Here is a 25259-nt window from a genome sequence, read left to right on the forward strand (position 1 = left end):
CCCACCCCAAGACAATATAATTATAGCACAATAAAAAGAACTCAAAAATGAATTTTTTATCAAAAATTTTTTTTTATACCACTAAATCAGTATCCTATAAAAATGACTTGAGCTAAAGCAAAATGACGGAATGACTTGATAACAACCCCCCCCCCCCACAAATAAAATGTAAAATGATACAACTGCTGCATTGGCAGAATCATTAATTTCAATCTACTATATTTGTGTTATTTGGCAATATTTCAATGATCCCCCTTTTCATTCAGAAAAAGTTACTTTTTTTCGAACTTAGTTTTTTACCAAATTTTGTCAACAAAATTTAGTACAAAACCTAGAAAGTAAAACATGTTACCGAAAAGTAGGCCAAGTGGAAGCCCTGAAACTACTACACTATACATGCAACTTGTTTTTTTTTAAAATAACAATGTGATCCTTATGTGCTCCCAAGTGATCAGCACGATACACCCAGGGAATTCGTTAGTGGGCATCTATCCCGGAACCAGGATTTGAACCCAGACATGCACAGTGAGAGGCTAGCTCCCTAACCACTCGACTATCAGGTGGCTCATGTGAGCATTCCTCTGAGGAATTTCTAGCCAAATAATGCATGTCAGAATGCACTGTCATTGTGTACACAGTATGTATATGTGTGGTTGTAATGTACTTGAAGTAAAGATGATATATACAGTGAAGCTACAATATAACGATATTCTGCTGGCCAAGAAAAAATATTGTTGTAGAGGGATTATCATTACATCGAGAGGCTACATTGTCATCAAGTGCCACCAAATTTATGCTGCTGTTGGCATTTTTTCTGAATCTGTGTTATTAATACCATCAGAAAATGCTATTTTCTGATGGTAAAAAAAAGTATGCTAGAAAAGTATTTATTCATCATGAAAAACCATAATTGATTATTGAAATTTGTTGAGATGCATATTGCCCTGTACAGAAGTTTACTGTATTGCACACTTTTGTGTCTTACGTCTTACAGAGAAAATGGCAATACTGACAGCTTCACAAACATATTCTGTGATGATGTGGTGCAAAACTGATGTTATTAGATGCTCTTCGAAGAATGAAAACAAGTAATTAAATTGAAATGAAATCCAAAGCAGTTTTGAGCGAAATATAGAAAAAAAACCATCGTAGCAATTTTTAAAATTTCTTAAAAAATATTGTTATAGAGGGATTCATTATAGCAGAGGATATTGTTGTAGTGAGAGGTGTTTAACATTAGATTATGGGCAATTCCAAATGACATTTGAAAAAATATCACTGCAGAGGGATTTATCGTTATATAGAGTACTAGCTGATACCCGGTGACGTTGCCTGCCCCGTAAAAAAATTATATATGTATAGCTTATTATTTCTTAATCAAAAATTTTTCTGCATCTAGTAAGAAAAAATTACTTTTATTTTTAAATATTTTAATTAAGAACTTCAGTCAATCGCTTGTGGATACACAATATTTTTTGTTTTTCCATCTGGTGTGTAGATGCACAAATTTTTGGGATTACCAACACGCGAACAGGTGATGAAAAGCTGTCCGTGTGAAAAACAGGGTTAGGCTTAAGTAGGTTGATACCTGCCACTGAAAACGACAGGCTTTGCGCTTTGTTGATTGTCATGGCAAAAGCTAAACGAATCGGGGACTGTAATCGCCTGAAACTGAATGGTATTTCTTCAATGATAATTGGGATACGTGGAATGAAGACGTCTTCTCCTTTGGCACATCCAATTAGAATCGTTGCTTCAATGATGTAATTGTGCAATTTCTTCATGCAGAGTCTGTTGCAGAGTCTCAGTGTCTCCAAATTTTTTAAAAGCATTATAGGTGCTCTGACTTTGAGGGTCAAGTTGTGTGGTGGCAAACCCGGAATATCCAAAGAGTTCAGAAATTCTGCAGAATACAGAACTGTCTGCGCTGTGTCTGTGACAGTGTCAACCGATTTGTAAGATGTGGAGTCTCCTGGAATAATTTTTAGGATTTTTTCGTTGATCTTGTTCACACTGTTATTTTTCGGTGCCAGAATCGCTCTCTCACAAAGCCACTCATGGTTTCTGTGAATTTTTTGAATGTTTGGGAAGACTTTGTCAGCAAGTTTTTGAACTGAGTTTAAAAACTGGCAAAATCTATTTGGGAACATAATCAGTCTAGTGCTTGGGTCTACGGGAATTCTCCCATTGCCAAGTTTGATCAACTGCTGTGAAAATGATAGCAGTGCTGAGTCATTTTGCAGTTGAACTCACATGCTGGTGCATAATGATAATTTTTTAACTTCGTGCAGGAGTGTTGATGGTTTGAAGCAAGCATTGAGTTCATCATTTGGCATTGAACATTTTTATTCCCAGTTTTGTCATCGTAGTTGTTGTTCTCTGTTGTTTGTGATGTCACCAGTCCAGTTTGTGCAGTGAATATTATTCAAACGCCTTTTAAGCATTTTTTAAATTGAAACTATACCTCTACGATGGGCGGTTGATGAGATAAAGGCTGCACTAGCACTTACAGGACACCATGTATATATACGCAAGCAAAAATATCTGGCGCTTTCCGGGTTTTCTTCAATTGCTGAGAGAATTGGAAAGTGACAAACCATTGTAAAGGAATAAACTGTTATAATGGCAGCATTAAAGATGTAGCAAACCATTGTAAAGGAATATACACGTCTGAAATTCATTGTTGGGAACCACGGTAACCAAAATAAACGTTCCGAAAGTGATTGTTGAGGCCCCAAAACCATTGTTGCCCGACAGTTTTTCGCCCATTTACCCAGCTCTGACGAACTTTTAAAGTAGCCTACGGTTCAATTCCAGTCCTGTTTGGTATATATGCAAAATCTGGTGACGATCGGTCTAAAACTGTGGATTTGCATAAAGAACATACATAGTTTACTAACATAATAAGGTCACGACATCAAGAAAGGAACAGGATTTCTTATGGCTGGTTCAAAGAGAGAGAGAGTGGAAAAGAGTGTGGTTCTACCCTATCTAGCAACTTATCGGTAGTGCTTTTGGTGTACACAGTTAAGGATCTAATTAATAAACAAACTCAAACGGCATGAACACTTTTTTTTTTAATATTCCAGCTATAGTGATTTAAAGAATGAACATAGCCATACTTACTTGACTAAATGCTCCTCAGGTGCCTGCACCTCAGATAGCTGCTGTGTATTGACAATAGAAGCTTCAGCTCCGTTTTCGACTTCCATAATTACTGTAAAAATTCTGTAAAAAAAAAGCATATGATATGATGTAAGTTAAATATTTTTTTCCTGTACATGAAATAAAACGGAATTTAAATACAGTCAAATCTTGATAAGCCGAATGTATACCTATAATGCTCAATATGTGCAGTGACTGACAAAAAATTTTGAGTTGTCGTCAGTTTGACTTATTGGAAATTCCCATTTCAGTATGGGAAAAAGATAGATATATTACAATTAGTGCTATTTACAACTATCATACTAGTAAAACATGTCAAACCGCTGGAGATGAAGAAATTAACGAAGATAAATTATTCAAATTTAATCATATTTGATTATTGAATGAGAAATATTTAGAAGTAACTAGACGTACATACTGTATTATGGAAATGAACACACACACATTATACTCGTATGAATGAAATAATTATAAATAAAGTGTATACAAAATTATTTACTGTCAAAAAATGCATCGATTTTTGACTATCTTTTTTGTACTTCTGTTGTGAGAAAGTTATTCCCTTTTTTGTAAGACAACAAATGAATCTGCTAAATTCTGTTGCTAAATAATTCTATTACTAAATGATAAATTCTATTACTAAATGATAAATTCTGTTGGCTGTTGCTAAATGCTAAATTCTGTTGGCTGTTGCTAAATGCTAAATTCTGTTGGCTGTTGCTAAATGCTAAATCTATTACTAAATAATTCTTTTGCTAAATTCTATTGTCAAATAATTAATTTTGGTAAATGCCAAATTTTATTGGTAAATGCCAAATTTTATTGCTAAATACTAAAGTTCATTGCTATAAATGCTATTTTTTAAATTTCTCTCATTTTGGAAAACTTTCAGTAAAGAGAAAATTTTAACACTAAAATATGTGAAAAGTTCTCAAGCTGAATGAAAACTTTGACTAAAACAGATATTTGAGTTATCAGAGTTTGACTTACTGCGAACTGACAGTATATTGTCAAACTAGTATTTTATTTTCGACCACATTTTTGGTGATTGACACTTGAAGACTTGCAACCAATCACAGAAAATGCTGAGAAGTTAATCGAAATGTATTGCTTTTTTTATAACTGAAAAATGAGACGAGAATAAGCGTACTGCGGATACGGTCATGTGACAGCATGGCTTATCGGCTGGACCAACACTCAGATTTTTTTCGTACGGATAACATGAATATATGCAGTGGATAGGCATTTTGAACAGGTAAAATACATAAATACTTCTCTTTTTTCCAATTTTGTTATATTTTAAAAATATATATATATTTTTTTTCTCCTGGTGGTTTAACCGTATTTTTTGATTTTCCATGTTCACCTTCCCCACTATAAGCCCCTGATAATCAATTCTAGTGTAATTGTGAAAATGATCACCACACAGAGTAAAAAAAAATCAAAACTGCAAAATTCAATAAAAACAAAATCTGAGATCTAAGTACACATCCCAAGGATTTTTCTGCAGTTACATTATAATCATAATTATTTTATATTTTCCTCCATAAGTCATTGTGATTAAACATCACAAATCAATAATACAGGGTGATCCAAAAGTCACGCAACCCGTTACAAAATAATTAATTTCTCAAATTCTGATTGTAAATTCAACATTTTCTCATAGACAGCAGCACTGTACTGTCCAAGATGGAAAGGTTTTTTTTTTTTTCAAATTTCCATGCTCACTGATACTCTTGGTGGCTCATTGTTTGCTGCATGATCAAGTTTTTTTCTTTGCCAGAAGCAAAGAATTTTCATGATTGAACAATATTTTTCAACTCATTCGCTTGAAGCTGTTATTGAGGTATTCAAAAATGAATTCCCAAATGTTCTTGCGCCCAATAAGACTGCAAACTTCCAATTGGTGTCCAGTTTTCGAGGACGGGCAAACGTTGAAGACTGCAGGTGAAGTGGGAGTTCGTCTCTACTGAGCCAGCACAGAATGTGTGAACCAAGTGACAAAATGGTGAACTCACCGTCGAAGAGTGTAAGAAAGATCAGATCCTTCACTAATGAAAATGGTATTAATAATCTTGATTCTGCATTCTTTACAGATGAAGCCTGGTTCTCTCTAACAGGATATGTTAACAGCCAAAACAGAATTTTCTGCACTGAAAATGTGCATGTCTATCATGAAAAGCCCGTGCATTCAATCAAAATCTGTGCACAATTTCATGTGTCACAGGATAATGCGATACTAATTTTTTTTTGAAGAAACAGTGGATGGCAAATTGTACAGGGATATCATCCAATTCATAGCACTGCTGGATGAAAATGAACGTTTTTGTTTTTTGCAACAGGATGGAGCAACCTGCTATATGTCTAATGAGACAATGGCATTTGTTCATGAATTTTTAGAAGATGCCTTATTTCAAAAGCATTGTGGCCACCAAGATCATTGGATCTGTCCCCCCAATGATTTTTTCCTGTGGGGACACCTGAAGGAAAATGTATACAAGAATAATTTCCATTCCATTGATGAACTAAAAAAAAATCAATCAGAGATTGAAAAGGTGCACTCACACACACCCTAAGTGGCCAGAAATGTAATAAAAAGAATATGTGCTTGCATTTACGCAAAAAGCTCATATTTTAAACACATGTTGTGACATGAAACAAAATTGGATTTTGCATCCATAAATATGGCTTCATTTGAACTAATAAAGTTTATTGATTTATTTCTTGATATCATTTTAAAAATAAAACGTCTTAGAGAACAGGTTACATGACTTTTGGATAACCCTGTATTAACAAACAATACAATCATCACAATGATAAAAGCTCACACAATCATTTACATAATTATTACTAGTTATAATAATTATTACTAATTATTACTACTCTGCATTCTCTCGAGTCACGAGAGAATGCAGAAATATATGGTCTGTCAGTACAAAACAGAAGACCTAAAAACAATCATCCATTTATAACAAGGCATGACAAATAAATAGAAAATTTAGCCGCCAGCAAAATTTCACAGGTGGCGCAAGCATTTTTTCCCCTTCGACAAAACAGGTCCAAAATAGTGTATCCTTTGACTTAAGGGGACCCACCCTTTCCATGCTATCAGACAAGCCGACATAATTTCAGATAATTTTGTGGCGTCTTCAGACTTCAATTTGGTTATCATACATAAAACAAAATTGAGCACAATTGTAAATTTTTCAGTTGCCATGGCGACCTGGGTTTGTCGAGCTCTGATTTTTCTAACTTTTTTAGAGCTTATATATTTTTTTTCTTACTTAATAAGGCAAAATCAAATGCTGCAGCTATTGAAAAGCTTATTAATGTATATGATGTTCCAGCTGCATTGTACATGAAGACCACAGGTGGTAACACATGTTTCCAGTATGTTCAACAATAAGAATGTAAAAAGTAATGAGCTGAGACAGTTATTTTACACTAACGAGCAGGAATATTTAAACCTTCTTTGCTAACACAATTCAACAGCTTCTATTTCCTGATCATAACGGGGTAAAAAAGGACTTTAACACCTGTGCTTATTTTGAAGGTATAATAAAATACTTTCCAGATAAATCCACACTCGGCTCATTTCTATGCATACACAGAGGGAAAACCACATTTGCAGATAATTTAGATAAACGTCAATTGAAGTCAAAATGCCATTTTTAGCTTTATTTGTACTACAAAGCAGCACCCCCTATAGTTCAATTCACATTGTCACATTCCTCTGACGAACTTCATTTTACATCAGGGTTGTAATTTTACCCAGCCAAAACCGATTCGTCCAGGCAACCATCTAAAAATGGTTTTAACTGGTCAAAATTGATCACAACTATCAAAATACATTAAAATGGTCATAAAACTGATGTAGTGATAGTTTTAACTGTTTCTTCTTTATTAAACTTTAAATTAGAATCAGTTTTTACTTTTAACAAGTAAAAACTGATTTTTTAAAACTGAAACACGTAACTAATGTCAACCACCTTGGTCGATATCAGTTTCGACTATGATGAGCCGTTTACTATAAGTATCTTAAAATTCGTCAAAACAAACAGCAGCCAATTTTTACCCAGTGGTGGTCAGCTGAAGTTATGTTCTGTGGTTCCTAACTTTGAGATCCAAATGCGGGCCGCTCTCCCTGTTAGAAAGTCTTGCCACAGAGAGCAACAAGCCTACAGTGATACAATTATTGAATACACTTCATTCTCATAGGTGTGAAAACCGACGGCAGATGGATGGGAGCATTACACATAACAAGCATAACACAGAAGCAAACTTCACGTCAGGTTATTTCAATTCAAAGCTCTAATTCTTCACAGCTCTCCGTGGCTCCCCTTTCACCCTCTCATCTGGTTTTCACCCGTGTCCCTCTCCCCCAGAATATCCCAGGATCAGAAGTGGGACCGTATGCCCCAGATAAAGAGCCGCTGACCTAGAGCATGTGAATGACCAAAAGAGTAAACTAGAGAGCAAGGGACCAGGTCAGTGAGCAACCAGAAGAGTGAAATAGAGCACGTGCAAGCTTCAGTCGCTACACATCACTCACTTCACTTCTGAGATATAGATGGCAGCACTGAAAAATACATACACAATACTAGATATGCACTCAGGCTGTTAGGTACACACACTTACACTTCCTGCACAACTCACTAGGTAGTAAATTGCCTATGGCAATAGACCTGAGTTTTGCTCGGTTTGGAAAAAAAAAAACAAGTGCAAGCAGGTGAATGGCATAGCGTATGTGTGTGAGCATGGGAGTGACCAAAAGAGTACACAAGAATGCGAGTGATCAAAAAGAGTACACAAGAATGCGAGTGATCAAAAAGAGTACACAAGAATGCGAGTGATCAAAAAGAGTACACAAGAATGCGAGTGATCAAAAAGAGTACACAAGAATGCGAGTGACATAGAGAGTGTGCAAACATGTGAATGATCAAAAGAGTGATGTAAAAAGTGAGGACTGGGTCAGTGAGCTACAGAAGAGTGACCTAGAGCATATGCAAGCAGGTTAATCTACAGAGAGAGTGTGAGCAACTAAGAGTATGCAAGAATGTGAGCAACCAAAAGAGCATGCAAGAATGTGAGCAACCAAAAGAGCATGCAAGTATGTAGGTGACCAAAAGAGTGACTTAGAAACACAAGGTTATTTACAGAGGAGGGGGAGGGAAAAGCTTGTTATAGCACAGAGCGGCGAATTTGAGGAACAAGTGGTCAAGAAAATTAGATGAGAATAGAAGGGCGGCCAAACCATTAATCTACCTCTAGGACTTGGAGAATCACTGCTTTAAACAAACAAAACCTGATGGTAATCAACTTCCCAAGGGATTACTTACCACACAATGTCCAAGACAATCAAGTCTTTAGGTAGTATTTATGTCCACACTTATTAAAAGATTGTTTTTTTTCCTGGAGTGGCTAGCCTTGAGACAAAGGACATCGACTTAGAGGAAGCATCAACTTCCTCAGGGCAGAGAGGCAATCAACTCAATAATTACACGCAATTAGCACAGCTCATTAAATTCGGAACAATAAATGCATGCGATATGGAATAGTCCAAAGACACCTACCGGAATATATTTGAAAGAAAAATGTTTAAAACGGATGATCAAAACATCTCGGGAATAGTGCCAGAGAGTTGTAACTGTTTTTAGCGAGCTTTGAGAGCCCCCCCCTCGTCAACAAGGTCAGCTCTCGACCGTTACTCGGTTCGGAAAAGGAAGAGAAATCCGCTGAGCAACTAGAGCGCAGCAGCAGCAACAAAAACAACGCGCTTCTTCGTATATTTTTTTTTCTAATCTAATCTATCTCTAGTATTTACCTTTTCTTTCCCGCAGCCACCACTTACTACTCATCGGTCGGACGACTCACTCACTCACTACCGAAGGAAGGACGGACGACGTCGTCTGGCCACACGGCAGCATTTTACCATTATTATTATAACAACAACAACGCAAATCGGCTCTCATAGCAGCGGGAATGTTTATTGATGACAAGCTGATGATGACGACACGATCATTCGGAGGGGCATGTGACAGATTCTTCTCTTTTCCCCCTTGTGTTATTTTTTTCCTTGATCGCCCAATCACAATGCGCTTCTTATTTCCAGAGGGGGGAAAAACTACTCTTGAATTACATGACCATACATCCCGTGTTTTTACGTGATTTTGGTCATCTGACCTTCCTTGCGTGTGAAAATTCCGTTTTTTTTTCACGTTTTCAACAAAGCCAACTTAAATTTTTTGTTCTGTTATTGAAATCGAGGATTAAAACTATCTTTCCCACGAGACTGCGAATAAGAATATTCATCTCACATATTATTTATCTCTTTTAACACTTATAGTGACAATCCCGAGATATCTCGTCTAACTCGATCCGCTTTATGTTGGCAATGCCGCAGTCCCGTAGCCAGAAATTTAATTCGGGGGGCATAGGCGGAAATAGACTTGGAAGTCTGGGGGGCACGGTCATTATTGCTGGGGGGGGCACGATGACGTCAATTCATATATGCATATACACATTAGATCAGTCGACTTCACCTTTGACGCTGGGGGGGCAATGCCCCCCCCCGTATTTCCGCCAATGTCGGGGGGGGGGGAACCAAAGTGATAGAACTATAGATATATGGCGCCATCTTTTTCCATTTTTTCCGGTCATTTTCTCAGATTTCGTGGGGGGGGGGGGACCAGACCTCCAAGCCTTCCTCCCCTCGCTACGGCCTTGCAATCCCGAAATATCTCGGGCTCTTGAAACGCTCTTATTTCGGCCTTGACGAGCCCAGCTAGCTGTATACAACAGTCTTTTCCTGATAACAGGTTTTCCTCTCCCCCCCCCCATGTCAATAAACAGCCAGTGGCCGGAGTTAGAGCCGCCTTTAAGGGTCTGTGACAGGTGCGGTCGCACCAGGCCCCGCGTTTTGGAAGGTGGGGGGGGGGCACACTTACGGAAACAAAAATTTCTTCGCGAATTCTGAATTTCCAACAGTTCTGAAATTCTGAATTTTTATCAAGTCTAGATATATTTCTTTCATTTTTTGCAAAATTATAATAAATGAAAGAAATTCGGGATCAAAATGATGAAAATCATTTGAAATTAATCAAAGTGATGAAAACTCAGGGGCCTGGAATTATTTCTTTTATTTATTCGGAGTTTTCATGGGCGCTGTGATTATCTCTGTTAATTATTTTTCTCATTTTGGATTCTGAGTTTGTTCTCAGACATTTCCTTTAATAAGGTCCCAATTTTAATTTGTTTTGAAAAATTATTTAATCAATTTATAATTTTTTTTCTGTAAGAAATTTTAGTTAATTTTTTTTTTTTAATTCATATGTAATTGTTTTTCTGTGTCTATTTTTTTAGCATTCCTGTGTAGTTTGTTATAACGTAGGAAATTTTTTTAGATGTGTCGATTCCCCCTTCTTTCCCACAGAATATATAAAATCGGGCTCTAAGGGCTACGAAATTATAAACACTCCCTGGCCCCGCTATTATTTTCACACCGGGCTCTGCGTCTGGTAAAGGTAGCCCGACGCGGAGTCAGCTTTTGTTCAAACTCTGAAAACGGAAGGGAACAGAGGTACATTGAGGGGCCTGAAAGTTGTAAGTCGTCCAAAATATATGGGACACAAGCATTGCCGTCTCAAAAGCATCGTGGTCTCCCGGGCCAAGGGATTTTTCTGAGGGCCCAACCTGTCAAATTCCTGAAAATTTCAACCACATCTTATTTTTGTGAGGCCCTTCCTTCTCTTGAGGTTCGCGTAATCCCCTGCGCTAAGAGGGCACTGGACTCAAGCCCATGCGCAGGAGGGGTGCATGCATTGTATATTCGTTAATTATTGGGGGGTTCACATAGCCTCACCCCTAGGTTTCGGTGCCTATGGAAAAGAGGGAGACAGAGAGACGATGTTTTTCTTCTTCCCATAGAGGAAAATCCATATTATTATTGCGTACAGCCGTACAACATAACAGAAAACGATAGTTTTACCGCTTCTTTGATTTTATTATTATTATTAATTTCGGTGTTAGGTGGGGAGCATTTATCAGCTCACGCCCAATCAAAAAAAAAAATTTCTTCTTGAAAATAGATGACAATTTCTAGAAGGTTTAGTGATTTCTACTGCGGCAGTAATAATGCGGATCAGGAAAATTTTAAAAACCGTTTAAAAGGGTCAAACGTTTCATTTCGAGGAATTCATTTCAACACACCGCAATTTGTAACAGCGTATTTTCCTCATTGGCAACTTTTCAGTGATTTTCTCAATACTTAGAGACTTCAGTAGCCACCTCTTATAAGAATCACTAGTTACAAGAATCAACCGCTTATAAGAATCAAATCAACGAAACAAAATCCGAATGCTATTTTAACACAGGAAAATCATCTGTTATAAGAATCAGATTTCCGCTTATAAAAGAAGCAAACAACATTTTTTTTTTCTCGAAACTGCCACCGTTCATCACAGTAGTGGGAACTTGTAGAATATTTTTGGTTACTCACAAGATTATTTGGAGAAATACTTATTGTTACTTATACCTTTGTAGCAAAACCAACCCATATTGACTGTTGTCTTTCTTCCCCCCTCCCCCAAAACAGTAAAAATTACAGCTTTGTAGTAAAGTGAGCTTCCTTCCATGGATGACAGAACTTATCCGCGGAAGATTTATGGTTAAAAGAAAACAAAAATGGCGATCTTTTGTGAAATGAGTTACTGATAAGGAAACTATCTAGAGCAGTGTTTCCCAAAATGGGCAATATCACCCCCTGGGAACGATGGAAAGGTCCAGAGGGTGGTAGAAGCTGCGGGTATAAAAAGGCTCCTATGGGTTGGCTTGAGTTGTGGAGGGAGGCGATGATTAAAACAATGTTCTGAAGTGGGCGATGGAACAAAACAAAAAAAAAATTGGGAACTAGAGTACTCTAGATGAAAGGTTCATCTCCATAGGATGGAGCAGAGCCCCTAGACTGGAATCTTTGGTGAGTCCCCGGACCAGACATTTCAAGTACCCCTCTATAGTGAATATATGACGTGAAAAAAATGTTGATTCATCCCAGGTCCCAAGACTGTCCCTGTCAGCCCCACCCTTGAGAGAGTATGTGTGGGGGAGGAGAAGGCATGACAATTGTGCAGTAGTAATTGTGCAGTAGTAATTGTGCAGTAGTAATTGTGCAGTAGTAATTGTGCAGTAGTAATTGTACAGTGCGTAACATTTCAGTCGGTCTACATTTACAATGAACGATACCTAGGGACAACGATATGCTATATAGATTTTTCAACTAATTTAAAATTTTAAAAATATTCAATAAGAAATAACGTTTTTTTTCGGTTTTTACTTTAAAACCATTGTAATCTCACCTGAAGGCCCCCCCCCCACTCCCTTGCGTACTTCAGTGGTACAGGAAGAATTACAGCAAAAAAAAATTCCGGATATAAGAATCAACCGCTTATACTGTATTATAAGAATCAAAATGGCTGAACAAAATGTGATTCTTATAAACGGCGGCTACTCTACTTTTGGCATAGTTTTGGCGATAATTTGTACATGTTCCATATTTTTCTTGAAGAAATATGGTCAGTCGATGTTTGTGTAGAGGAATCATCTATCACGTCTAAATTAAAAAAAAAAAAATCTCGGTTCGAATTCCTGGTGAGGATGTAGTTCTCCCTGCCTATCAGCTCGGAATCGACTTTAAAACTGTAATCTGACAAGTTGGATTCAAAAATGTAATTACTCGTCAACGTCGAATTACAGTTCTATGGGCCATATATATATATATAAAATTAAAATAATTATATTTTTTATACATACATATATACGTAGGCCTATATATATTTGTGCGCTCGATGCCTCTTGTACGCGTACAGTACATTTTTTTTCCCATAATAAAATATTTATTTCTATTGCATGTCAAGGTCGTCCAAACGATCAGAGCCGTATCTATGTTTGAAAAAATACGCGCGATTGATCATTTTTCTGAAAATTAATTTATTCTAAAGCAGCTTTTGAGGAGACTATCAAGATAAGTCCGAAAACTAATCAGAAGTTTTTCTAATTTTTTTTCCAAGAGAAAAAAAATAATCTGTAAGTTGATTTTCGCTTTCGAACCTTTCCACATTGATCAATAACACAAGTGTTTCACAAAGTGAACGAGATCGCTCGGTGATATCCTATCTCCCGAGGCACTAGGACCCCGATTGCGTCCCTGGAGGGGACACAAGGAATCTTATCCAGGTCTGAAAACACTTCCGAAGCTCCAACGGATCATTTCAGGGGAGGGCCCCCCCCCCTCCCAAGTGCAAGACCTCATGATCTAATTACAATGTTTGACAGTAAGCGTGTATGATGGTAAGCAGGCACTTCTAACCAGATGAAGGTCCTCAAATTTTGTGATTTAAATCAATGATTTTAAAAAATTCAAATGATTTAAATCAAGCGTCATTTAAATTGCGTACCCTGCATGGAAGTGACTTAGGCTGCGTTCATAGTGGAGCGAAGAGGTACGAGTTCCAAGAATTGCGACTAAGAAGAAAAAATGCATAGAGATGTAGGAAGACATGTCCGCCCATAGTAAAATAGGAGGAGGGTAGAGAAAATGGCCAGAGGGGCTCTGAAATGTAAATGGTGTGTTGATGATCCCTCCGCAGAAGAGGGAAGGAAAAAAAGGAGAAACGGACCAATTAGCAGATAGAGAAAATCCGCATATCGAGTAAAAACAAACATATTTGTTCGACTCCCGTACATCGTTGAGTGGCCTCTCTCTTCTTTGTCTCGCTGCTCCAGTATGTGCGGCGTAGAACTAAACAGTACAATTATTGTTTTCGCCGCTAGTCTCTATTATGCACTCCAATACCTCGTGGTCACCTCACGATGTCACCTCACAGCCTAAAAGAGCAAAGACAGGATCAGTGAGATGCAAAAAAAAGTGACCAAGAAAAGATGCGAGCATGTCAGTGACGAAAAGTGTGACTTAAAAACAATCATATTTACAGGGGCGGGGGTAGTGTCCAAGTGGCAAGATATTCCACTATGAAGGTCACCCTCAAGGTTCGCGGGTTTGAATCCGGGCAAGAACATCAGAGATAGGAGGACAGAGACGAGTTCTTTACCTACCCAGCCTGGGGCGACCACCGATAGAGATGGTGCATTTATTTCCCACCCAAATCCAATGGCTGAAAGTTCCTGTATGGCGATATATGACTGGAGTTGATGTGCGGTAAAGTAGGGGCGGGGATTTAGCCAACACCACTCCCTCTTTAGGGGGTGTTGGTTAAGCGGACCAAGGCGTAAATTTGAGAAATGTGGCCAATAAAATTAGGCTAGAATGGGAAAACACACACAAGGACAGCAAAATTTTTCTGCCTACAGTCGGCAAAACCTTAAATCCACCACTGAATGTACTACCTGTTTTGTCTCTTTTTTTTGCATGACATGTTCAAGAGTTCAATATGTGAAGATAAAATGGCGGGTGATTTCAGAATTCGTCATTAATGAACTCATAAAGTATTTTTGATTTATTTTGTGTCCTTCATAAAACCTGTTGACGACGTAAAAACGTCATTCAATTTCATATTTTTGTAATGACTTCTTTTTTCTTAGCGCATCTTTTTACCGAGTCCGTCCGTCCTTCGAGTCAAGTCGTTTCTATTTTTTTCTCGTATAAATAGCATTAAAGAAAACCGCAAACACCTTTGTTTGTCTCCCTATTCCCCGTCCCATTCTCGTTTCAATTCCATCTTTTTTTGCACTCGGTTTCCGATCTCTAACTTGCTATTTATTTTCCTCTTCCAGAGAGAAAGAGTCAAATGAGAGCCAAGTGCGCGTCGCATGTTGTATTCCAAGATCGCCGAGTCGGTTGCATTCCTTTTTTACTATCATATAATAAGCAATTAGATATGGAAACCATCGAGTCAAAGAACGTGTAACGTTTCTTTGTGCGCGTATAATATTGCCATAAATCGTCAAACATCGTATTTACGCACGAATGGTTGCAAACGAAAATTTTTTTGTTATTTTTGTCCTCGGAAAAAAAAAAAAATTGTAGCTTCGCATAATCGCATGCAGGCAGGCCTCTGTGATAACATGAACAAAATTACATTGAATTCAAAACCAAATTGATCAATATTGTTGAAACTAAACGATACATTTATGCTAAAAATCCTCAAGGTATTCTGGAAATGTCACTGATATAGGCGGGGATTGACTTGAAGGGGGGGGGGGAATGGGCGAAAATGGCACGAGACGATTGTGTATCAGTTCGTACGTGCGCAGAATTTTTTTCAAGAAATGGAAGGGGGAGAGTATAAACATTTTTCTTCTCTGGGTCGGCGTATTCATAGATATATATAATACAGGGGTTCTTAATCGATGGGTCGCGACCCGACCTTAGGTAACCAGGTCTTCCGAGATGGGTCTTTCAAATCCACTAACACACCCAGGGTCTCTTGTACAAAGGATCACGACCCCCCCCCAAACTTTATTCGCTAGGTCCCCTAAGAAAGGTCGTAAAAATCCATTTACAACCAGGGGACTCGAGCTATGGGTAACGACCCGAACTTGGGTTGTATGGGCTTCCGACATGAGCCGTCCGCAAATCCACTTACAGTCAAGGATTCTCTTGATCTATGGATCACTATACAAGTTTGATTCTCAAAGGCTTCCAAGATAGGTCGTACAAATACGCTACTTACAGCCAGGGGCTCTTGTGCTACGACCCACATTTGATTCGTGGGGGTCTTTCGAGAAGGGTAGTAGGAATCTATTTACAGCCAGGGATTCTTGAGCTATGGGTCATGACCCAAAATTGATTCGCAAGGCCTTTTTGAGAAGGGTCGTACGAATACATTTGCAGCCAGAGATTCTCGACGTATGGGTCGCCTGTTGCAGCTAACCTGACAAATTTGATTCGCAGGGCTTCCGAGATGAAATAATGATGAATTAATTATTCCGAGATGATAAAATCCTCTTACAGCCAGGAATTCCTGAGCTGCGGGTCATGGCCATAACTTAATTCGCAGGGGCTTTTTAGAGATGAACCGTACAAATCCATTTACAGACCTGTTATATGAATTTACACTAATTTCGAAAACCAAACAGTCCCATGGGTCACGAACCTGACCATTTTGTTGATTTTGGGTCGCTGCTGAAGAAAAAGTTTAAGAACCCCTGATATACTGTAATATAACTGTTAATTTTATGTGTGTGTGTCTATACGCGTATTATTTCGTTGTCTACTCGCAGCTATTTGCAGCTGGCCAAAGGTCAACGCGAAAATGCTTGAGAACAGAAAGTGAAGAGGGTCCATGGTCGCCCATCATCGTCCCTTAGCTACCCGCTGCGGTTTCGGTCGGGATTGTCCCGGTCCGAAATAAGACGGCACGGTCTACTCGTGTATAAATATAAAAACTCTCGACTCAGGGACTCGGACTGAACACTAAGACACACATTATACTTTGACTTCACATTGTTTAATTTACCTTCTTTTTTTGCTTGAAGAATTTCAAAATAGGACTCGATATAATTCTAGATCAAAAATTTAATTCTTTCATTCAGATAGAAAAGAAATAAATGGAAAAAAAATCGATTAATTTCGATCACTCGAAAAAAAAGCATCGATTATCCGAAACAAGTGGGGACTGGGAGTGTTCGGATTAATTAATTGATTTTTCGGATAACCGATCATTCACGGTCAAAAACTGTTTCAGTGGCATAGGCGGTGATAGACTTGGAAGTCTGGGAGGGGGGGGGGGAGCACGATGATGATGTCAATTCATATATACATTAGATCAGTCGACTCCACCGTTGACGCTGGGGGTGCATAGTCTAGGGGGCACAATGATGATGCCAATTCATATTCATACCACTTTGCAGTCATACCCATATACATTAGATCAGACGACTCCACCTTTGACGCCGCCTCCCATGCTCCCCGTTATTTCCGCGTTCAAGGCAGAAATTTGGACAACACAGCTTCGGACAGCATCGCATTCTTCTTGTTCTAACCACTTTATAGTCGTCTCAAGGCCGTCTCAATTTGCCGACTAGAACGCTTCCGGTTAACAGATGTTTCGGTTGATCGGTATTTGGATAATCGAGGCTCTACTGTAAATTGGATAGACTAGTGTTCTTCAACGTTTCTATAATTGTGGACCAGTGAAAGTGGTTGAACAATTTCACGGACCGCCGAAAATGAGAGAATATATTTGCGAACCAGCTAAAAAAAATTTGTGTGGACCGAAAAAATTGCAAAAAATAATTTGTGGACTGGCAAAAAATAAACAAATGGGAAAATAATTTTAGGACCGGCAAAAACAAGCTTAGGGGCCCTACTGCAAAAGGGGCATGGGTCTCTGTGCCGTGCCCGATTGAACTCATGGTCTGAACTCAAGAGGTTGGAGTCGTTATCTTATCGAGTTATTGTTTATCTGGAGGTTGTCGGTTTTTTTACACTATAAATTCACTACGCGGAGGGGGGGGGGGAATCCTGGCTTCAGGATGGGGCATAACTATTCCTACGTGAAATTTGCCCTCTAACTTTGTTTTCTTCCAGATGGGAGACCATATTGTCTTTTATTTCACCTGCACTGAACTGTTTTTCTGCGCATAGAATTTTGATATCTGCGCAGAATGTCAAAATAACATGATATATAAAATATAGATTTTTTTTTTCCCTTGCATAGCAAAAACATTTTGTATACACGGAAACATTATCTGTCATTCTCAGACTCTAAACATCCATATTTTGTAAACCTATTAACCATGAAAAAAATGGTGCCATTCTTAGTTACTTTTGTTCATAACCAACAAACAGGTAAAAATAAAATTTTAGCAGCCAAAATATGGCTTTTAAAAGATAGCTATACAGTACGGGATGCATTATATTGAGAACCTCTGCATGTAGTCTCATATGGAGAAAAGTAATTAAGGCCTTTCTTAAAAGTTAATAAGGGTTCATGTGGCTAATAACTTAACAAAATATGGACATTTAGAGTCTGTGAATGACAAAGAATGAGTTTATTTTCGTGTACGCGCAGAAAAAAATTCCCTATATTGTATGAGATGAAATATCATGCTTTCATTCCACACTGATCGAAATTTTGTGCGCATAGAAACAGGTCTGTGCAGGTGAAATTACATGGTCGCTCATTTTGGTTCGAACAACTCACGTTTCACTTACGAGTTGAATGGTGGTGATTAATCAGTTTCGAATGAAGCAAAGGCAGAAATCGTCAGCTGCGAATGGAGCGGAGGCAGACATCGTCAGTTGCGAATGGAGCGGAGGCAGACATTTCCAGCGTTGGGTGGAGCAGAGGCAGACATAATTCAATTTCGAATTGAGGGGAGGCCGTCATCATCCGCTGTGAATAAAGCCGAGGCAGACACCATTAGGTTCGTTGAATCGTTCCGTAATTTACAGGGAGATAAATTTTTCCCTCATTTTTTTAGCTCTCGGGAGGGACGATCGTCCCTATCGACACCCCCTCCTCCTCCTGAATCCACGCGTGGATTTCTCTCGAAAATGTATTTTGCTTTTGTTTCTTTGACTTGAAAAACAGACAAACTTTGCTTTGTTTCCCTAAATCCGAATTGAATAAGACAAATTGACGTAAAGTACTTCAAACGTATTATTTCGCAACATAATTAGAATGTTCGAGATGTTTATCACACAACATTCGTGACTTTTTTCAAACTATCACATACCAGCGTAATCGGTGTTTGCGCGCATTGAATCAACCTGTGCTAACTGATAGACCAAAATGAAAACAAAACAAAACAAAAAAATCTTGGAATGGGAAAGTCAGGAATTATTTATTTCTCTTGGAATTCGTCCAATCGTTCGTAAAACACGCGATTTATGTTTACGTCACGATATTTCCGTCCTGATGCATCCTATTTGCAATTTTTTTTCTTCTTCTCTCTCTGCGTGGAAACGAATAATTTAGTCAATTTCTTCTAAATGACTGAAAATAGATGTTTGTGGCTAGTCACATGCTCAAAGTAGCACACGTATATTTTCTACGGTCAATGAACTCGTTTTACGAAACTCAATTGTTGAAATCTTGTTTTTTTTCCCCTCATGTTTGACATGAATTAGTTCACTGCGTATCATGTAATACTATAGTACTTTACATGGCAGTAGCGTTCCCTCTCGAGGCCTCGGGGAACACTTTTACTGGGACCTCCCGCGAAAGGGTTATTATTAGAGCCCGGATTATATGCAATTGCATATGTGCATATGCATCTGCACATTTTGGCATTTTTTAGCATTAATGCATATAAATGCATAAAATCAAAGAATTTTCAGAATAAGTGCATATTATTGTAGGTTTATTTAAGCTCACTTAATTTTTTTTATAATTTTTCAAATAAATATTGTTCATAATAGTTTCAAAATACAGTCGAATCCCGTTATAACGAACTCCAAGAGACCGGAGAAATCACTAAGTCATAAAGAAATTTCGTTGTAAAGGAATTCACAGTTTTTGCATTGTTCCTATGTAAACTTATCTAGGACGATTAGAAAAGTGTTTGTTAAAACGAGAATTTCGCTATAACGGTATTCGTTAAAACGGGATTCGACTTTTTGGTTTTTATTCCCGCAGGTGAAATTTAGTGAATTAATACATATTTACAAAGTATTTGACGAATATAAACCATTTTATTGTAAGGCTATTTCTAGAGATGTGTCAAAGTGTTAAATTTTTTTACAAATAGTGTCAAAATTATTTTGTGTTACTGGTATTTTTGTTGTTGAGCAGCTACAACAAACTACAAATTAAAAAAATGCCTGAATAAAAAATATGTAGAAGTTATTTACATATGCGATATATATATATATATATATGTTATCTTCTCATATATATATATATGAGAAGATATTTTGTTTATAAAATGAATACATACGCACGAAGAAATAGAAAAGATGCATTTTAAAAACACGTCTGTGTGTTTTTTTTTGCATGGTTATTTTTTTAATGCATATTTTCTCATTTTTTGTACATATTTTGGAATTTTCGACTTTTCAAAATTTTTAGTATATATTCTGGGGTGTTTAATGCATATGTTGGGGATTTTCTGTGCATATTTTGGCATTTTATTAAGTGCTCAAGTGCACATTTTGGTATTTTAAGTGCTCAAGTGCTTATTTGCATATTTTAAGTGCTTATTTGCATATTTTAAGTGCTTATTTGCATATTCTTAGAGCATATTTTGCCACTTTTTTAGTGCATATAATCCGGGCTTTAGTTATTATTATGCAAAACAAGTGTGCATTTTTTGTGGGGGCTCCCATTTGGCCTGGGGCACTCCCGGTTCTGGCCCCGGTCACCCCAGCCGAGCCTGGTACTTTACACATATATGCAATTTGCATAGCTAATATGCAAATGCACACGCACCGCATTTTACTGGCGAATCGTTGATCCTGGAGGCATACTTCCAATTAAGAAAAAGTTTCCGAATAACGTAGAACACGTTGCTCACGAGCACCAATCTCAAAAAATTCTAAAAGGTTCGTATTATCCTAGGCAGGTCCACATTAGCCCGGATAATCGGGACCCCACTGTGCGTAGTTTTCTTAAGGCTTTCTTAAGTTTATTTAAAGGCGATAAAGAATTTCTTTTTTTCGCGTTGATCACTACCGTTCCGTTATATGAATGATTTCCAGCAGCAGCAGCTTCGTAACATCGGAAGACTTTCACTTTCGAGCGGAAGCGATACTCGAAAAAATTACACAATTGATTAGATAAAACTGGAGAGAGAAAGAAAAAAATCAATAAGAGATTTAGCGTAACACAACCGACATGAGCGGGACGGGACTTTGGCAATCGTCCCATTAATAACTTACTGAATATTTTAAAGACGTCATCAGCCAAACAATTTGAAAAAATTCGCACGATACGTCTTCAATTAACGAAAGCACTGTGTAGTGCCGTAAAGAAATTCATTATTCGTGGCGAGCCATATTCTCATAGTGCACTGTATTTTTCAAAAGCAACTTCCAGATCAAAATGACACCCTTTTGGTGCAAGTGCCCGGCCATCAAGTCTTAATGTTACGGCCTATCCGCCTATGTTAGAAAATTACTCACTTCACGAAGCGCCCGACTACTTCACATATCCGCTACATTGGCCAAATCGCGAAGTGGCTGTCAACTAATATACTATACATACTATGTCACTTAACGAAATGTTGGATTTGGACACCTGGCCGTAACAATACTGACTGGAGTTACGTGGAGTTACATCTCCACGTTCTGTGGTTAATCTATCAGTTTTCGTGGGCATGAGTAGGGATGTCTTAAAAAAGCGTTTCTCAACCTATGGTCCGCAGGCAGACTTGATAAAGTTATTCACCCGTTGTAATTGATATTAGTAAAATCCATATTAATTCAAATAAAATTATACCTTCATACTACCTTGTACATCATCGAGGAGAATCAAGGCCGGATTAACCCATATGAAGGCCCTAAGCACACAAGCGATTTTGTTGCCGCCCCCCCCCCTATTTTTAACCTTAACGCATGACCCGGGACCTCATAACAATTAGATCTGTTTACAATTTTCACGAATAAGTGTGTAAATTGGTAAGAAATTATTTTTGAGTTGGGGGGGGGGCCCAATTTAGAAAAATCATTTCACTCAAGGTCCACGTTTTCACATGATCCCACGGCTCGGGAACATCGATTGCCGGGGGGGGGGGGCCTCATGACAATTTGATCTCGTTAAAGTTTTGGAATGAGTAAGTGCAAATTAAGTAAGGTAGGCAGGTATATATAAATAAGTGGAGAAGGGGGCCTCAGAAAAATTTGTTTTACTCTGAGGCCTATGATGCTGTTGAGACAGCTCTGGGCTTACGGTACTTTATGGAAATACAGCAAAATTTCAATCCAAATACTGAGCATTTTGACACAAGTTCTTGTTTGCAATTTAGTTTCTCTGCTTTTGCGTCAACCTCGGGGCCGCAACTAGAAACTAAAATTTACTTTGTTACTTAAGGGAATCTGTATCCATTTCGGCGCTCCCTCCCCATAATGTTTAACGAAAAAATAGTAAACTCAGTACCCTCCTTATTCCAGAGCCTGCGCACCAGACCCCCCTCCCTGAATTAAATGCAGCCTTGGTCAATCTTTCGATGAAGATATTTTACTCCACAAACAAGTGCTCTTAAAGTTTTAGAATTTTCTACCGGATAGTTGATGCTGGGGGGAAAATTTAAATTTAAAAAAGTGAGAAAGTGTTACTTGATCATTTTTGGTGGTGCCCCTTTTCTCTTGATGCCCTAAGCACGTGCTTATTGTGCTTAATGGTTAATCCGGCCCTGAGGAGAATGCAGGAAATCGCGATCCTACATACGGGATACCACTAAAATTTAAAAGAAATTTCAATTTATTGCTTTATATGGAATTTGCTAATTGCTGTTAAAACTGCTGAAGGGTGTGGAAATAAAGGGCTGCTACAAATCGCAGTGAACTGAAATGTAGTTCACGAAAAAAAAAAGCAAATGAACTGATGACCATATTTCCCTGAGAAAAATATGGTAAACTGGGATCTTTAAATGATAATCCGTAAAATGCGCAATATCGCCAATTGTCATGAAAAAATACTGTCAAAAGTAGGCACACGATCACCGATCGTAATTAAAAATTGCGGAAAAAAAAAGTTACACCGGACAGATGTGTGTGATGAATATTTATAATTTTTTCTACAACTATCATAATATAATTTATATTATCATAATATCATAATATAATTTATATTATGAAAACACTGTATATTCCCGAATTTGGTAAATATTTCAAATTCAAATAAGTATCGTTGAAAAAAAACGGGACAAATGTATAAGGAAAAAAATCCAGAAGCAAAATAAAAGAATGTCCCGTAATACGGGACAAAAGTTGTGGCTTTTTACTGGTCCTCGCTTCCAGAAAGGTGGAGCAACACTGTCTTAAGGAAAATGCCAAAAAATGATATGAGTGAGCTGGTCATATTTTTCTGAGACAAAAAAAAAACGGGACTTGAGTTTAGAAATACTGAAAAATTCTGTATTCGTAGGAAAAATTGAAACCATAAATGTTTTATTAGGCCAATTAAAAAATGAATTCATTTGAATCGTAATTGGGGGGGGGGCAAATTTGCCCAGGGTGGCAAATTCGAAAAATTAGTTGAGAAAATCATTAGCAAAGGGAGATAGGTGAGTGACTAAAATAATGTGAGAGCAAGGTGAATGACCAAAAGACGATCCTAGACAGCAAGGGACCAGGTCAGTGAACTACCAAAAGGGGTCATTAAAGTATTACGTCAGCATCGGGGGGGGGGGTTCGGATTTGCTGACTTTTGATGACAGGGGGGAGGGGGGGTCAAAAATGGCTGAAAATCTGCTTACGTAATACTTGAATGGCCCCAAAGAGTAACCAAGAAAGTGTGTAGGCATGTGAGTGTACAAAAGAGTGATTTACAGTTGAGGCGAATTAATAGAGCGATGGATTAACGAGCTTAACCCAGGGCGATAAATTTGAGGAATAAGTGGTCAAGAATGTCAGACCAGAGGGAGGAAAGGGCGGCAAATTTGTGTAGCCCACAGGCAGCAAAACCGTAAATACGCCTCTGGAATTCATCAATATCATCAAATGACAGAAAAAACTTCCGTAGCTACATAGTGCTTCTCAAAGTACACGTCGCGGCTCCTAGGGACGCCACTAACCAGCGGCGTCGCTGGAGAGATATCGATTTGTGTGCTTATTTATACTTTGAAGTGGTTCTTTTTCTACCCACTTCACGACAAGCTGTTGGCGATAAATTTGAATGATCTGTATTAGACGTATAGAGGCGATAAATATGGTAGCCTTGTTCACACTTTAAAATTTAAAAAAAGGAAGAGAGGGGAAAGAAAAAATAAGAGTGGGACGGAACAAACAGTAGAATTAACAGTAATTAGATAAGAGTTACAGAATGATAAGAGATGTACAGTTCTTTCTCATTCCCGTGTACAGTATATAATCGAAGGATTGGTTCTGAGAAAGGTACATAATTATATGTGGGGGGGGGGACACACACAACTTTGTTTCATAGGGTTAAAATAAAACTTCGTGATGAGGAAAAATGAGATTAAAGAAAGTCAGAGCTGGATTGAATTTATTTCACTGACACATTTGGATATAATATTACGTCCCTCATCGTAAAGGGGTTAAGTGAAAATATCTACCAAACTATTCTGGAAAGCTACAGGAAAACCATGAATTGGGCAAAAGAGCCGTGGGTGACAAAAGAATGAGAACCATTGCTGTAGAGCAACATTCATCTTCAACTTTTCAGACACGTCACGAACCAAACTTCCGACGAGGGACGCGGGCCACTCACTGATGTAATTTAGTGACATCTTAATAGAAAGGACCGATGGGACCCCGAGTTAAACAGGGACAAAAACAATTGAAGACTTATTTATTCTGAAATCAATAATCATCTATTTCTCGACTAGTCCTTAAATAATTTCTTTTCACCAAGTCTGAAACAGTTTTTGATTAATTACTAATTATTGAATTAATTAATTCCAGTACTTTTAATTGAATTTTGACCCCTTTAAATAATTCTTTATTTATTTCGGTAATTCTGAAAAATTATTTTCCTACCCGATATATACGATATCTTGAAATCATTTTTTAATTACTCTTTTATTTATTGTGAAATAATTTGCATTGGGCATTACGAAATTATTTCTCGCATTGATTCATAAGTTTTCACTAATTCCGAAATTTGATTCAAAAATGCTAAATTTATTTCTTTCATTAATTTTGAGTCTTCATCAATTTGTCCCGGAATTATTTCTTCCATTTATTCATAAATTATTTTATTTTTTTCATTTTTTTATTCATAAATTATTTTGTTTCTTTCATTTAATCTTAAATTATTTTATTTCTTTCATTTAATCCTAAATTTTTGTTTCTTTCATTTAATCTTAAATTATTTTATTTCTTTCATTTAATCCTAAATTTTTGTTTCTTTCATTTAATCTTAAATTATTTTATTTCTTTCATTTAATCCTAAATTTTTGTTTCTTTCATTTAATCTTAAATTATTTCTTTTTCATCAATTCCGAAATCATTT

The 25259-nt window shown here is 37.6% G+C and overlaps 1 protein-coding gene across 3 annotated transcripts in view; it reads right to left on the bottom strand.

The window, feature by feature from the left end:
* Nucleotides 1-9260, bottom strand: part of LOC149067496 (choline-phosphate cytidylyltransferase A-like) — a 35653-nt gene extending 26393 nt beyond the window's left edge. The window contains exons 1-2 of one of the 3 annotated variants that reach the window (XM_089252724.1): nucleotides 8990-9260; nucleotides 3127-3228 (exon numbers count right to left, since the gene is read on the bottom strand). In XM_089252724.1, the coding sequence (XP_089108850.1) occupies nucleotides 3127-3212 (86 nt within the window). In that variant the 5' untranslated portion in view covers nucleotides 3213-3228; nucleotides 8990-9260. Of the gene's footprint in view, nucleotides 1-3126; nucleotides 3229-8504; nucleotides 8888-8989 lie in introns of those variants that run through there. The other 2 variants (XM_089252723.1, XM_089252725.1) reach the window with 2 other exon arrangements.
* Between the last annotated feature and the right edge of the window lie 15999 nt (nucleotides 9261-25259).

This window comes from Pholcus phalangioides, unplaced genomic scaffold (genome assembly GCF_987345545.1).
Source record: "Pholcus phalangioides strain wild (caught in Gottingen) unplaced genomic scaffold, Ppha-v1.0 ptg000030l_1, whole genome shotgun sequence".
NCBI lineage: Eukaryota > Metazoa > Arthropoda > Arachnida > Araneae > Pholcidae > Pholcus > Pholcus phalangioides.